Genomic DNA, 15,009 nt, shown 5'->3' with positions numbered 1-15,009 from the left:
CTATCGTAAAATATTTTTTATAGGATTTCGCCATCATGCCCCCAATGCTGCAACCTCATCAATGAACTCAGGGCTGGCTAATTATTTCAGGGTGGAAATATTTTAAAAACCCATTTTACAACCTTAGAAGAACTGGTTTCTCCATCTGCAATGCTATATATTTATAGCATTGTATCTCTCAACGAAAGGCCTCCTTTTTTCATCCATGTGTGGGCACAGCCGTTCCCAATAAGCTCTCAAAATGATTTCATAAGGCAGGGATGCTGGGAAGAAGCATTAATTTTAAATCATTCCCAGCTTAGACGGGAACGTTGAAGGAACAATAGGCAAAGGGCAATGGAGCTGAAAACTGAAAGTAAAGCAGATGCAGGGATGGGATGGAGACCGCAAGCGGGAGGGAAGGAAGGGTAGATGGAAGGGTGGCATCAGGCAGAGATGCATCGTGTTGTATCCCAGAGCAGGAACACCTCTGTCCTTGAACACGAGATTTCACGAGATGGAAAAACCCAATCCCTACATCTCTCTTGACACAACACAAGCAGAGAGAGATCTCAAAGCACACAGCACATACTCTCCATACTAAAGTGCAAGAAGACAAAAGTCAGATGCAAGAAAGGTTTGCAGTAGCAAAGTCTCCATTTTAAACAACCAATCAGAATGAGAGCAGAAACAGTGAAGAGGGAAGGAAGGAAGAGGGAAGGAATTATATACATTAGGTTCTTGGGGGTTTTTTCGGGCTATAGAGCCATGTTCTAGAGGCATTTCTCCTGACGTTTCGCCTGCATCTATGGCAAGCATCCTCAGAGGTAGTGAGGTCTGTTGGAAGTGGGAAAAATGGGTTCATATATCTGTGGAATGGCTGGGGTGGGGCAAGGAGCTCTTCACACACAGATAGATATCTACATAAAAACTCCAACCATCACCCAAGTCAAAAAAGAAGCCCCATGAAAGCCTTGGCAGACCGTGCAAAAAGAATCTGCGAAGCCCACCTCCTCCAAGAGGAACTGAACCACCTCAACTGGGCTCTCCAGGCCAAGGGAGACTCCACCTCAGACATCAGAAGAGCTGCAAGACCACCGAGAAGAAGCCACGAGAGTCAAGACAAAGATCCACCCAGAGGGAAAGTGTTCCTGCCAGACATCAAGGGAACCACTGACCGCAGAGGGAAGCTGATGAAGAAACACAACATACAAACAATCTACAGACCCACCAAGAAAATCCAACAAGTGCTCCGTTCAGCAAAGGACAAGAGGGATCCTCTCACCTCTGCAGGAGTCTACCGTATACCATGCAGTTGTGGACAAGTCTACATAGGGACCACCAAACGCAGCATTGCCCAGACACGCATCAAGGAACATGAAAGGCACTGCAGACTAAGTCAATCAGAGAAGTCAGCCATAGCAGAACACCTGATGAACCAGCCTGGACACAGCATATTATTTGAGAACACAGAAATGCTGGACCACTCTCACAACCACCATGTCAGACTACACAGAGAAGCCATTGAAATCCATAAGAAGCAGGTGGACAATTTCAACAGAAAGGAAGAGACCATGAAAATGAACAAAATCTGGCTACCAGTATTAAAAAACTCTAAAATTATAACAGCTAAACAACAGAGAGGAAAAAACCAGGCACAGATTAACACCTCCCAGCAAGAGATTTTCCCAGGCTCAGGCAGGCCTTCAAATGCTAATGAAGGTGATCAGCTAAACATTCACACCTAACTGCAGCAGGGAAGAGCTCCTTGCCCCACCCCAGCCATTCCACAGATATATGAACCCATTTTTCCCACTTCCAACAGACCTCACAACCTCTGAGGATGCTTGCCATAGATGCAGGCGAAACGTCAGGAGAAATGCCTCTAGAACATGGCTCTATAGCCTGAAAAAACCCACAAAAGATTCCAGCCATGAAAGCCTTCGACAATACAATTATATACATTCCCAGCTATCATATAGGAGACATGGGGAAAGGGAATTCCCTCAGCTTATAGTAAACGAACTGTTCCTCGTTGAGGACTTGAGACTTGAGCAGTGTGGGGTTGAATTCCAACACTTTCATCACCTCTAGATGCAAATGCCACTGCAGTAATGCCAACAAATGATTGGCTGGCAACATTAGAGGATAGTTTGTGGGCTGATGCTTCTCCAATGACACACATATGCTGTAGTACAGGGCCGAGTTGTAGCACAGTTGGTTAATCACCAGCTGCAACAGATCACTGCCAACTGAAAGGTGACAGGTTCGAAGCCCGAGTCGGATTGAGCACACGACTGTACAGCCTAGGTTACTGTCCACCTAAGCAGTTCGAAAACAGCTGAGCTGTGAGTAAAGAAATTCGGGACCGCTTAAAGCGGGGAAATATTTTACAACACCATAAAATGCCAGAGGTCAAAGAGCAATGAGGAAATATGACTAAATAACCCGGTGTCATACTGGATTAAGCAAAAGCTCCCCCATGGTCGGAATCGAGCATAACCTCCAGGCTTTCCGTACTGGAAATGCCATACTGGAAATTTCCAAACTGGAAATGCCAAAAATACCTCTATTTGTCTGTCTGCATGTCTAGAAAATTGCACTGAAAGTTTGTTGTGTATATGTGCATTGTGATCCGCCCTCTGAAACAGCTAAGCTTTATACCTGAATTGTTCCAGTTCTCTTAAATAAACACCATTGTTTTGCTGTTCACAACATCTGCCTCACGTGTGCCTCTGTGGGTGAAGTTTTAAAGCAGTTTCCTGCAGCAAACAAGAGTCTATGGTGGCAGCGTATAATTTAAAGAATAATCTTTTAGTGTTACCCCAAGCCTGAGGGCTAATCCAACACACTTTTGCCTAGATACTTCCTGAAAGCCAAGGGCTTATCAGTGCTTTTAAATTTGGTGGTGGCCAGAGTGTTTTCAAAAGGTTTTTCGGCCAGAAGAAAGTTCCAGCTTTCCTTCCAGCTTTTGTTTTTGGGTTTTAAAACACAGAAGCCTCAAATTCCATTATACTTGGTGGGATTTATTCCCAAATAAAGCCTCAACCCCTTTGTAATATACATCTCCGTAAGATATCATGCTCAAACAAACCCCTAGAAGGCCCAATATCATGTTGTAGTATGGAAATCAGGCTGCGAAAGCAACTACAGGCAAGATGGAAACACGTGTGTTCAAGGCACTCACCGTTGGGTCTGTCCACAGGGAGCATTTGGCGCAATCCTGGCAGGGGGCTCCCGGGGAGCGGGGGTGCTGGCAGAAGTGGTCGTAGCCGTTAATGGCAGCTCGGCAGAGGTAGCACATCTGGGCGCCACAGCGGCACGACATGCGGTTGCAGCCTTCCGATTTGATCAAGCCGGTCGCGCACTTGTGGCATTTCCGAATGCGGGCCGCTGTCATCTTCTCCTCTCTGAAACAGGAAAGGGGAATAAAGGGTAAGGTGGTGTCCTTCTCCAGGGTCCGGGTTCAAGATTTCGGAAAGCACGAAGATGGTCACGGTGGGAGCTCCTGGAACCTAGAGATGGCTTGGAAAGACCTCGGCCTCAGTCAATGGACAGAGGCTACCAAACAGACTACACCAGGACTCTTCAACCTGCAGCCCTCCAGGTTTTTTTGGACTTCAGTTCCCAGAATTCCTGCTCACTGAACAAGCTGAGTAAGGATTTTGGGAGTTGGAGGCCCACATCTGGAAAGTTGCCAGGTTGTTTTTTTAAAATCGTGTCAGAAGTGACTTGAGAAACTGCAAGTCACTTCTGGTGTGAGAGAATTGGCTGTCTGCAGGGGCAATGGTGATTGGCACACTGGGTGCAGTGCCTCCAGACCTTGGCCTGCACTTAAACACAATCGACTCTGACAAAATTACCACCTGCCAGCTGTAAAAGACCACCCTACTGGGTTCTGCAGGCATTATTTGTCTATACATCGCACAGTCCTAGACACTTGAGAAGTGTCCGACGTGTGATCCAACACAACAACCAGTGATCTTGTTTGCTGTGGGCTAATCTTGTTGTTTTTCAAAGAATAATCATAATAATAAGAACAACAACAACAATGATAGAACTGCAAAGACTCTGGTTCAAGTCAGTAAAGGTGGTCCCAATGGAGATCGGCACACTGGGTGCAGTGCCTCAAGACCTTGGCCTGCACTTAAAAACAATTGGCGCTGACAAAAATTACCATCTGTCAGTTGCAATGCCCCTGTGTGTTACCATCCTGTGGGAGGCTTCACTCATGACCCCACATGGGAAGCTGGAGCTGACAGATGGGAGATCACCCCGTCTCGTGGATTCAAACTACTGACCTTCAGATCAGCAGTTCAGTGGACACAAGGGTTCAACCCATTGTGCCATGACAGCTCCTCATGTAAGAGAAGCTTGGAGAACATGATGGGCTACGTAGTGGGAAAGATGGCAGAAATTCAGTTCTGGGTGAAATGGCGCTTCTTTATTGATTGGGTCCACAGCTTGGGAAAACAGAAGGTGCTCTAGAAGCAGCTCTGCTTCTTGAGAAAACAAAACAATTGCTTCCAACTTCAGTTGGGATACAGTCTGTATCCCATCCTGGAAACTGGTCGTGCCAGGAGTGACTTGAGAAACTGCAAGTCGCTTCTGGTGTGAGAGAATTGGCCGTCTGCAACGCCCAGCCCAGGCCGCCCCCGCACACGGCCGTCTGGCTCCGCCATCGGTGAGGAAGGGGAAGGAGGGAAGGAAGCAGGAGAGGGAAGGAAGTACGGAAATAAGGGGAAGGGGTGTAAATAGCAAGGAAGGAAGGAAGGAAGGAAAGAAGGAAAGAAAGAAGAAAAGTGGGAAGGGGAAGATGTAGGAAGGAAGGAAGGAAGGAAGGAAGGAAGGAAGGAAGGAAGGAAGGAGAAGTTGAGAAGGTATATGAAACAAGAAAGGAAGAAAAGAAAGAAGAAAGGGAGAGAAGGAGGATGGGAAAGAAGGGAGAAAGGAAGGAAGGAAGGAAGGAAGGAAGGAAGGAAGGAAGGAGAAAGGAGGGAAGGGAAGGTGTATGAAGGAAGTAAGGAAGGAGAAGTTGAGAAGGTATATGAAAGAAGAAAGGAAGGAAAGAAAGAAGAAAGGGAGAGAAGGAGGATGGGAAAGAACAGAGAAAGGAAGGAAGGAAAGAAAGGAAGGGAGGGAGGGAGGGAAGGTGTATAAAGGAAGGAAGGAGAAGTTGAGAAGGTATATGAAAGAAGAAAGGTAGGAAAGAAAGAATAAAGAGAGAGAAGGAGGATGGGAAAAAAGGAAGAAAGTAAGGAAGGAGGAAAGGAAAGAAAGATAGAAAAAAAGAAGAAAGGGAAGGGGAAGGGAAGGTGTCAAAAGGAAGGAAGGAAGGAAGGAAGGAAGGAAGGAAGGAAGGAAGGAAGGAAGGAAGGGGAATTTGGGAAGGGGAAGAGAGGAAAAAAGCGAAGGAAGAAGAGAAAGGGAGGGAAGAAAAGAAAGAAAGAAAAGGATGTCTGGAAGTCAAGAGCGAAGGAAAGACGGAAAGAGATAGAGAGGGGAAAAAGGAGAGAAAGAGGAAGGAAAATAAAAAGGGAGGAGGAAGGAAAGAGGAAGAGAAGGAAGGAGGAGAGAAGGAAAGAAAAAAGGGAAGGGAGGAAAGACGGAGCAAAGGAAGAAGAGAAAGGAGAGAAAGAGGGAGGGAAGGAAAGAAATAAAGAGAAGGAAGGATGGGAGCAAAAAGCTAAGGAAGGAAGTAAACAGGTAGAGAAGCAAGAAAGGAAAGACGAAAAGGAAATGAAGGAAGGAGTGAAAGAAGGAGAGAAAGAGGGAGAGAAGGTTGGCCACAGCAATGCGTGGCGGGTAAAGCTAGTAATATTATAATAATGGAAACTGGTGATTTGGGTTCAGCTGTAAATGGTTTGGTAACATCTACCTTTCACCTCTGTAATGAAGTCACAGGTTAAGGAGGCCTGAACTAGATGATATTAGGAAGTGGGTCAACTGAGGTAGCAGAACAGAATTTCCTGTGTCTATGCGTGTTCATGGAAGCACACGTCAACTTGCTTTTTGGCAGCTACAAATCTGGTTCTGCTTTCCCCCAAAATCTTCTTCTAGGCAGGCTGTGGAATCATTCCCACCCAATTCCCATCACCCCGCATTGGCTACACTTCCATGACCTGGAGTCCAAAATCACTGGATCCCACAAATCCTCTCTTGCCATCCTAAGCCAATGTTGATTTCAACCATGCAGAAGTGGTACAATTCCAAGAACTGTGGGAATATTTGTGGTGGAAGCACAGAATAAGAAGAATCAACATAGGCTTGCCGCACCAGGCTAGTCAAGGAAGCAGGCAAAAAACAAGATTAGCCACTGAACTGGAGAAACTGATGATTTTAATAGAGAACAGTAAGTTACGCAACGTCTAAGTCAGTTTAACTAACTCAAATTGTATTCCATTATCGTAATTTTTCACGTTGTGTTGTTTAGTATATTAATTCAGATGTTTAAGTTCTGTTAGTTATAATTTTCAATTGATTATGTTTTATTTTAATTAGTTGTGATGCTTAAGTTGCTCTTTATGTGGGGTCCTCTTGGGTTTTTATATTTGTACTTATTGCATTGCAACACACCCAAATCCCTGGGAGTCACTTTGGACCGTGCTCTGACCTTCAAGAAGCACTGCCTGAACATCAAGCAAAAAGTGGGCGCTACAAACAACATCATACGAAAGCTGACTGGCACAACCTGGGAATCACAACCAGATACAGTGAAGACATCTGCCCTTGCGCTGTGCTACTCTGCTGCTGACTACGCATGCCCAGTGTGGAACACATCTCACCATGCTAAAACAGTGGATGTGGCTCTTAATGAGACATGACGCATTATCACAGGGTGTCTGCGCCCCACACCACTGGAGAAATTACACTGCTTAGCCGGTATTGCACCACCTGACATCCGCCGGGAAGTAGCAGCCAATAGTGAAAGGACCAAGGCAGAGACATCTCCAGCTCATCCCCTGTTTGGGTATCAGCCAGCACGTCAACGACTTAAATCAAGACATAGTTTTCTTACATCTACAGAGACACTCGCTGGAACACCCCAGCAAGTGAGAGTCCAAAAGTGGCAGGCTTAAACCCAGCACCTCAATCCATGGGTGATACCAGATGAGAGACTCCCCCCTGGGCACTCAGAAGACTGGGCGACTTGGAAGGCGCTGAACAGACTGCGCTCTGGCACCACGAGATGCAGAGCCAACCTCAAGAAATGGGGCCACAAAGTGGAGTCCACGACATGCGAGTGTGGAGAAGAGCAAACCACTGACCACCTGCTGCAATGCACCCTGAGCCCTGCCACATGCACAAGGGAGGACCTTCTTGCGGCAACACCAGAGGCACTCCAAGTGGCCAGATACTGGTCAAAGGACATTTAACCAACTACCAAATTTGCAAAATCTGTGTTTTTTTTTCTTTTTCTTTTTAATCTGTGTGTTTGCTTTGCTCTGCTAGAACTGTAATACAATGGTATGGTTGCTGATGACACAATAAATAAATAAATTTGTACTTATTGTTATTGAGTCATTGAATGTCTGCCTTTTTGTTTGTTGGAATCTGCCCCGAGTCCCCAAAGGGAGAGAGGGAGGAATAGAAATAAAGTTTTTTATTATTATTAGAAACACAAGATGGGTACACAGCAAACAGGATCCCTCTGCTGGTTGTTGTATTGGATCAATTGTCCAATTCTGGGCACCACAATTCAAGAGAGAGATTGACAAGCTGGAATGTGTCCAGAGGAGGGCGACTAAAATGATCAAGGGTCTGGAGAACAAGCCCTATGAGGAGCGGCTTAAGGAGCTGGGCATGTTTAGCCTGAAGAAGAGAAGGCTGAGAGGAGATATGATAGCCATGTATAAATATGTGAGAGGAAGCCACAGGGAGGAGGAGGGAGCAAGCTTGTTTTCTGCTTCCCTGGAGACTAGGACGCAATGGAACAATGGCTTCAAACTACAAGAAAGGAGATTCCATCTGAACATGAGGAAGAACTTTCTGACTGTGGGAGCCGTTCAGCAGTGGAACTCTCTGCCCCACAGTGTGGTGGAGGCTCCTTCTTTGGAAGCTTTTAAACAGAGGCTGGATGGCCATCTGTGGGGGGGGGGGGTGATTTGAATGCAATATTCCTGCTTCTTGGCAGAATGAGGTTGGACTGGATGATGGCCCATGAGGTCTCTTCCAACTCTTTGATTCTATGATTCTGTACACGTCAGAGACTTCCCAAGTGTCTAGGACTATGTGATATATCAATGAATAATGCGTGCAGATCCCAGTAAGGTGGTCTTTTGCAGATGACAGATGGTAATTTTGTCAGCGCCAATTGTGTTTAAGTGCAGGCCAAGGTCTTTAGCACTGCACCCAGTGTGCCCATCACCACTGGGACCCCCCTTCTCTGGCTTGTGCCAGAGTCTTTCCAGTTCGATCTTTAAATCCTATTATTATTATTATTATTATTATTATTATTATTAGAAACACAACAAGATTAGTACACAGCAAACAAGATCATCATCATTATAATTATTATTATTACTTATTTATATAAAATATACACACCCACACACACAAAGAGCTGAACATCATCTTAGGAACAGCTTTCCTTCTTCACTAGGCATGGGAATTGCACAGTCGCACATAACTTGTTGGACTGCAATTTCCAGCAGTTCGATCTATCTATCTATCTATCTATCTATCTCTCTATCTATCTTATCTATCTATCTATTTTGGGCACTTCTACCCCGCCCTTCTCAACCCCCAGAGGGGGAGGACTCAGGACGGCTTACAACCGGCACAATTCGATGCCAACAATTCAACAGATAAATACATAACAGCAATAGCCACAATAGTTAAAACATTCAATTAATACAATAACAACTAAAAAGCCAATCTAGTGGCCAAACGTTCACCGAGTTCTAAAATCCGCAAGTCCATTCAGCATTACCACAGTCCTTTCCAGATTCTGGTCATCATTAACTTGTCAGTCTGCCAGATTACCCAAAGGCCTGGTCCCATATCCATGTTTTCAGCTTCCTTCTGAAGGAGAGGAGGGATGTTGATGACCTAATTTCCCCGGGGAGTGAATTCCACAGGCGAGGGGCCACCACTGAGAAGGCCCTGTCCCTCGTCCCTACCAGCCTCACTTGTGATAGAGGCGGGGCCGAGAGCAGGGCCTCCCCAGAAGATCTTAAACTCCGAGGTGGGACAAAGAAGGAGATACGTTCGGACAGGTACGCTGGGCCGGAGCCGTATATTCTAGCCAGCATTGCCGACAGAAGGAATGCTGGGAACCACAATTTGGCAACGTTTTGAAAGGCCAAACAGTTCCTATCCCAATGCTCTTTACCCTCATAAAGAAGAGAGAGTCTCTTCTAAGATATCTGATGCTTTTTATCATTTTCTAAGATTTTATCCCCGATAAAATCTTACTCTTTTACTCTTACAGATTGGGGGACGATGCCTGGCTCGAGAGCAGTACGTGTGAAAAAGATCTTAGAATCATAGAATCATAGAATCAAAGAGTTGGAAGAGACCTCCTGGGCCATCCAGTCCAACCCCATTCTGCCAAGAAGCAGGAATATTGCATTCAAATCACCCCTGACAGATGGCCATCCAGCCTCTGTTTAAAAGCTTCCAAAGAAGGAGCCTCCACCACACTCCGGGGCAGAGAGTTCCACTGCTGAACGGCTCTCACAGTCAGGAAGTTCTTCCTAATGTTCAGATGGAATCTCCTCTCTTGTAGTTTGAAGCCATTGTTCCGCGTCCTAGTCTCCAAGGAAGCAGAAAACAAGCTTGCTCCCTCCTCCTCCCTGTGGCTTCCTCTCACATATTTATACATGGCTATCATATCTCCTCTCAGCCTTCTCTTCTTCAGGCTAAACATGCCCAGTTCCCTAAGCCGCTCCTCATAGGGCTTGTTCTCCAGACCCTTGATCATTTTAGTCGCCCTCCTCTTGGAGTCCTCGTGGACAACAAGTTAAACATGAGCCAACAATGTGATGTGGCGGCAAAAAAAGTCAATGGGATTTTGGCCTGCATCAATAGGAGCATAGTGTCTAGGTCCAGGGAAGTCATGCTCCCCATGCTCTATTCCGCTTTGGTTAGACCACACCTGGAATATTGTGTCCAAATATTGTGTCCAAAGCCCTAAACAGTTCTGGCCCGACCTACCTGTCCGAACGCGTCTCCTCCTATGAACCAGTCAGGACATTAAGATCGTCTGTGGAGGCCCTGTTCTCAATCCCGCCGGCTTCACAAGCACGCCTGGCGGGGACGAGAGACAGGGCCTTCTCAGTGGTGGCCCCTCGGCTGTGGAACGCGCTTCCTGCAGATATTAGATCGACCCCCTCCTTGCTGGCGTTCCGGAGGAAAGTAAAGACCTGGCTGTTTGAACAGGCATTCGACTAAGCAGTGTGATTGATTGACTGACTATCGGAACACGGAATATCGGATAACGAGTTTGGATTCTGATTTCATTGACGAGACCTGATGGATTTGTTATACTGATGTAATGATGTATTGATATTGATGCTTAATGATTTGTGATGCTATTGCTTTTAATGATTTTGCTTAATGATTTTGTATTGTGTATACCTAAATCGTTGTAAACCGCTCTGAGTCGCCTAAGGGCTGAGAAGAGCGGTATACATATAAAGTAAATAATAAATAAATAAACAAATTCTGGGCACCACAATTCAAGAGAGACATTGACAAGCTGGGATGTGTCCAGAGGAGGGCGACTAAAACGATCAAGGGTCTGGAGAACAAGCCCTATGAGGAGTGGCTCAAGGAGCTGGGCATGTTTAGCCTGAAGAAGAGAAGGCTGAGAGGAGACATGATAGCCATGTATAAATATGTGAGAGGAAGCCACAGGGAGGAGGGAGCAGATCTAGGGTCTGCAGAACAAGCCCTATGAGGAGCGGCTTAAGGAGCTGGGTATGTTTAGCCTGAAGAAGAGAAGGCTGAGAGGAGACATGATAGCCATGTATAAATATGTGAGAGGAAGTCACAGGGAGGAGGGAGCAGATCAAGGGTATGGAGAACAAGCCCTATGAGGAACGGCTTAAAGAGCTGGGCATGTTTAGCCTGAAGAAGAGAAGGCTGAGAGGAGATATGATAGCCATGTATAAATATGTGAGAGGAAGCCACAGGGAGGAGGGACCAAGCTTCCTTTCTGCTTCCCTGGAGACTAGGACACAATGGAACAATGGCTTCAAACTACAAGGGAGGAGATTCCACCTGAACACGAGGAAGAACTTCCTGACTGTGAGAGCCGTTCAGCAGTGGAACTCTCTGCCCCGGAGTGTGGTGGAGGCTCCTTCTTTGGAAGCTTTTAAACAGAGGCTGGATGGCCATCTGCCAGGGGTGATTTGAATGCAATATTCCTGCTTCTTGGCAGAATGGGGTTGGACTGGATGGCCCATGAGGTCTCTCCCAACTCTTTGATTCCATGGAGCAATGGCTTCAAACGGCAGAAAAGAAAGTAGATTCCATCTGAACATGAGGAAGAACTTCCTGACTGTGAGAGCCGTTCAGCAGTGGAACTCTCTGCCCCGGAGTGTGGTGGAGGCTCCTTCTTTGGAAGCTTTTAAACAGAGGCTGGATGGCCATCTGCCAGGGGTGATTTGAATGCAATATTCCTGCTTCTTGGCAGAATGGGGTTGGACTGGATGGCCCAGGAGGTCTCTTCCAACTCTTTGATTCTATGATTCTATGGAGAAATGGCTTCAAACAACAGGAAAGAAAGGATACTCCACCTGAACATTAGGAAGAACTTCCTCACCGTGAGAGCGGTTCAGCAGTGGAACTCTCTGCCCCGGAGTGTGGTGGAGGCTCCTCCTTTGGAAGCTTTTAAACAGAGGCTGGATGGCCATCTGTTGGGGGTGCTTTGAGTGTGATTTTCCTGCTTCTTGGAAGAATGGGGTTGGACTGGATGGACCACCAGGTCTCTCCCAATGCTAGGATTCTATGATTCTATATTCAATTAGCTTCAGTGGGCACTCTTACTCTTTTCACAGTGATTCTGGGCCATCGATGTGCACTAAACCCAACACAGAACTTCTCATTTACGGTTTCCAAAGACATGAACCCTCTCCTCTCCAATTCTTTAGCAACCGTCTCCATAGTCCCCTGTCTTCCCAAATATCCACATCCCTAGGAGATGAGGTTGAAAGAATCCATGCTCTTTCTCTTGCAAGGCAATAATGTTTCCAAGGAGGCTTCCACCGCTACCTATTGAGAATTACATTTGGAAACAAATTAAGTGGGAAAGTTTACTGGAGGTCAGCATTCTGCTGGCTGAGGTTGGGTTTCCTAGTCAGCCAGAAAGTCTTACCTAGAAATAATGTCCCCTCTGGAGTCAAAGGCCATGAGGAGCCCTACCTTTGACAGACAGATCATATAGAGGAAAGGCAATCAAAGAGGCAAGAAAAAAACTCTGTGTTGTCACTTGACGGAATTTAAAAGCTATGGCTGGTTTCTTTGGTAACAGGCATGCTGAGAAAAGGCAGGACTTTCCAGCTATTCTGGTCTGCAAACAGCCCATGTTTAGAGACTGACAATTGTGGCAAGTCTTCCTTCCTCACGCAAGTTCAAGCAATGCACCAAACGCTGAATCGCTTCCTATTGCTACAGATCATAGAATCCTAGAATCAAAGAGTTGGAAGAGACCTCCTGGGCCATCCAGTCCAACCCCATTCTGCCAAGAAGCAGGAATATTGCATTCAAATCACCCCTGACAGATGGCCATCCAGCCTCTGCTTAAAAGCTTCCAAAGAAGGAGCCTCCACCACACTCCCTCCGGGGCAGAGAGTTCCACTGCTGAACGGCTCTCACAGTCAGGAAGTTCTTAGAATCATAGAATCAAAGAGTTGGAAGAGACCTCCTGGGCCATCCAGTCAGACCCCATTCTGCCAAGAAGCAGGAATATTGCATTCAAATCACCCCTGACAGATGGCCATCCAGCCTCTGTTTAAAAGCTTCCAAAGAAGGAGCCTCCACCACACTCCCTCCGGGGCAGAGAGTTCCACTGCTGAACGGCTCTCACAGTCAGGAAGTTCTTAGAATCATAGAATCTAAGAGTTGGAAGAGACCTCATGGGCCATCCAGTCCAACCCCATTCTGCCAAGAAGCAGGAATATTGCATTCAAATCACCCCTGACAGATGGCCATCCAGCCTCTGTTTAAAAGCTTCCAAAGAAGGAGCCTCCACCACACTCCCTCCAGGGCAGGGAGTTCCACTGCTGAACGGCTCTCACAGTCAGGAAGTTCTTCCTCATGTTCTCTTGTAGTTTGAAGCCATTGTTCCATTGCGTCCTAGTCTCCAGGGAAGCAGAAAACAAGCTTGCTCCCTACTCCCTTGGGCTTCCACTCACATATTTGTACATGGCTATCATATCTCCTCTCAGCCTTCTCTTCTTCAGGCTAAACATGCCCAGTTCCCTAAGCCGCTCCTCATAGGGCTTGTTCTCCAGACCCTTGATCATTTTAGTCGCCCTCCTCTGGACACATTCCAGCTTGTCAATATCTCTCTTGAATTGTGGGGCCCAGAATTGGACACAATATTCCTGATGTGGTCTAACCAAAGCTCTCAACTTTGGCATTATTTATTCATACTAAATTGTGGCAAGTTCTTGGTGGGATGAGTGGAGAGACCAAGCCACTTTGCCTCTCTCCTGAGGAATCTGTATAAGATCGTCTGGAGGGGCCCTGCTCTCGGTCCCACTGGCCTCTCAGGCGCGTCAGGTAGGGACGAGGGACAGGGCCTTCTCGGTGGTGGCCCCTCGACTCTGGAACTCTCTCCCACTGGAGATCAGAACTGCCCCCTCCATTCTGTCGTTCAGAAAATGGGTGAAAACCTGGCTATGGGGTTTGGCTTTCGACGAGTGAATCAATATTTCTGTGATCGGATAGATGACGATGAATGATGGACAACGAATTCACTATGACGACTGACCATTGTTATTATGGGATTGCATTTTGCTACTATAACCCTATTACAGGGATCCCCAACCCATCCAAAACACAGACATGTGCCTTTCATCTCAAGAACAGAAAAGCATCCCGAGCTCTGAAGATCACCTGGGAAGGAACCCCACTGGAGCCTTGCAGCGCACCCAAATACCTGGGAGTCACTCTGGATCGTGCTCTGACCTACAAGAAGCACTGCCTGAACATCAAGCAAAAAGTGGGCGCTAGAAACAATATCATACGAAAGCTGACTGGCACAACCTGGGGATCACAACCAGACACAGTGAAGACATCTGCCCTTGCGCTATGCTACTCTGCTGCTGAGTACACATGCCCAGTGTGGAACACATCTCACCACACTAAAACAGTGGATGTGGCTCTGGATGAGACATGCTGCATTATCATGGGGTGTCTGCACCCTACACCACTGGAGAAATTACACTGTTTAGCCGGTATTGTACCACCTGACATCCACCAATAGTGAAAGGACCAAGGCAGTGACATCTTCAGCTCATCCCCTGTTTGGGTATCAGCCAGCACGTCAACGACTTAAATCTAGAAATGGTTTTCTAAGATCTACAGAGACACCTCAGCAAGCAAGAGTCCAAAAGTGGCAGGCTCAAACTCAGAACCTCAACTAATGACTGAGACCAAATGAGAGACTCCCCACAGAAGTGGGCACACAGAAGACTGGGCGACTTGGAAGGCATTGAACAGACTGCGTTCTGGCACCACCTTCAGAAATGGGGCCACAAAGTGGAATCCACGACATGCGAGTGCGGAGAAGAGCAAACCACTGACCACCTGCTGCAATGCACCCTGAGCCCTGCCACATGCACAATGGAGGACCTTCTTGCAGCAACATCAGAGGCACTCCAAGTGGCCAGATACTGGTCAAAGGACATTTAATAGAATACCAAGCTTGCAAACTTTGTGTTTTGCCCGTTTGTTTTGTTAAAAATATAACTGTCTGGTTGCTCCTGACACGATAGTGTGTTGGCAATGAGGCACAGCCTGCTTTGCAAGGCTCCGTCTCTTCCCACAGCCGGTTCCTCCTTGGTAAGGGTCTGCATT

At 46.7% G+C, this 15,009-nt stretch overlaps 1 protein-coding gene across 1 annotated transcript in view; it reads right to left on the bottom strand.

Moving 5' to 3' along the window:
* LOC137097891 (E3 ubiquitin-protein ligase RNF216-like) overlaps positions 1-15,009 on the bottom strand; it is a 140,217-nt gene that overhangs the window by 20,998 nt on the left and 104,210 nt on the right. The window contains exon 15 of the mRNA XM_067473263.1: positions 3,167-3,389. Coding sequence (XP_067329364.1) covers positions 3,167-3,389 — 223 coding nt within the window. The remainder of the gene's footprint in view (positions 1-3,166; positions 3,390-15,009) is intronic.

This window comes from Anolis sagrei, chromosome X, assembly GCF_037176765.1.
Source record: "Anolis sagrei isolate rAnoSag1 chromosome X, rAnoSag1.mat, whole genome shotgun sequence".
NCBI classification, from domain to species: Eukaryota; Metazoa; Chordata; class Lepidosauria; order Squamata; family Dactyloidae; genus Anolis; species Anolis sagrei.
Note: the sequence above shows the minus strand (reverse complement) of the source record. Positions and strands in the feature narration are given on the sequence as shown.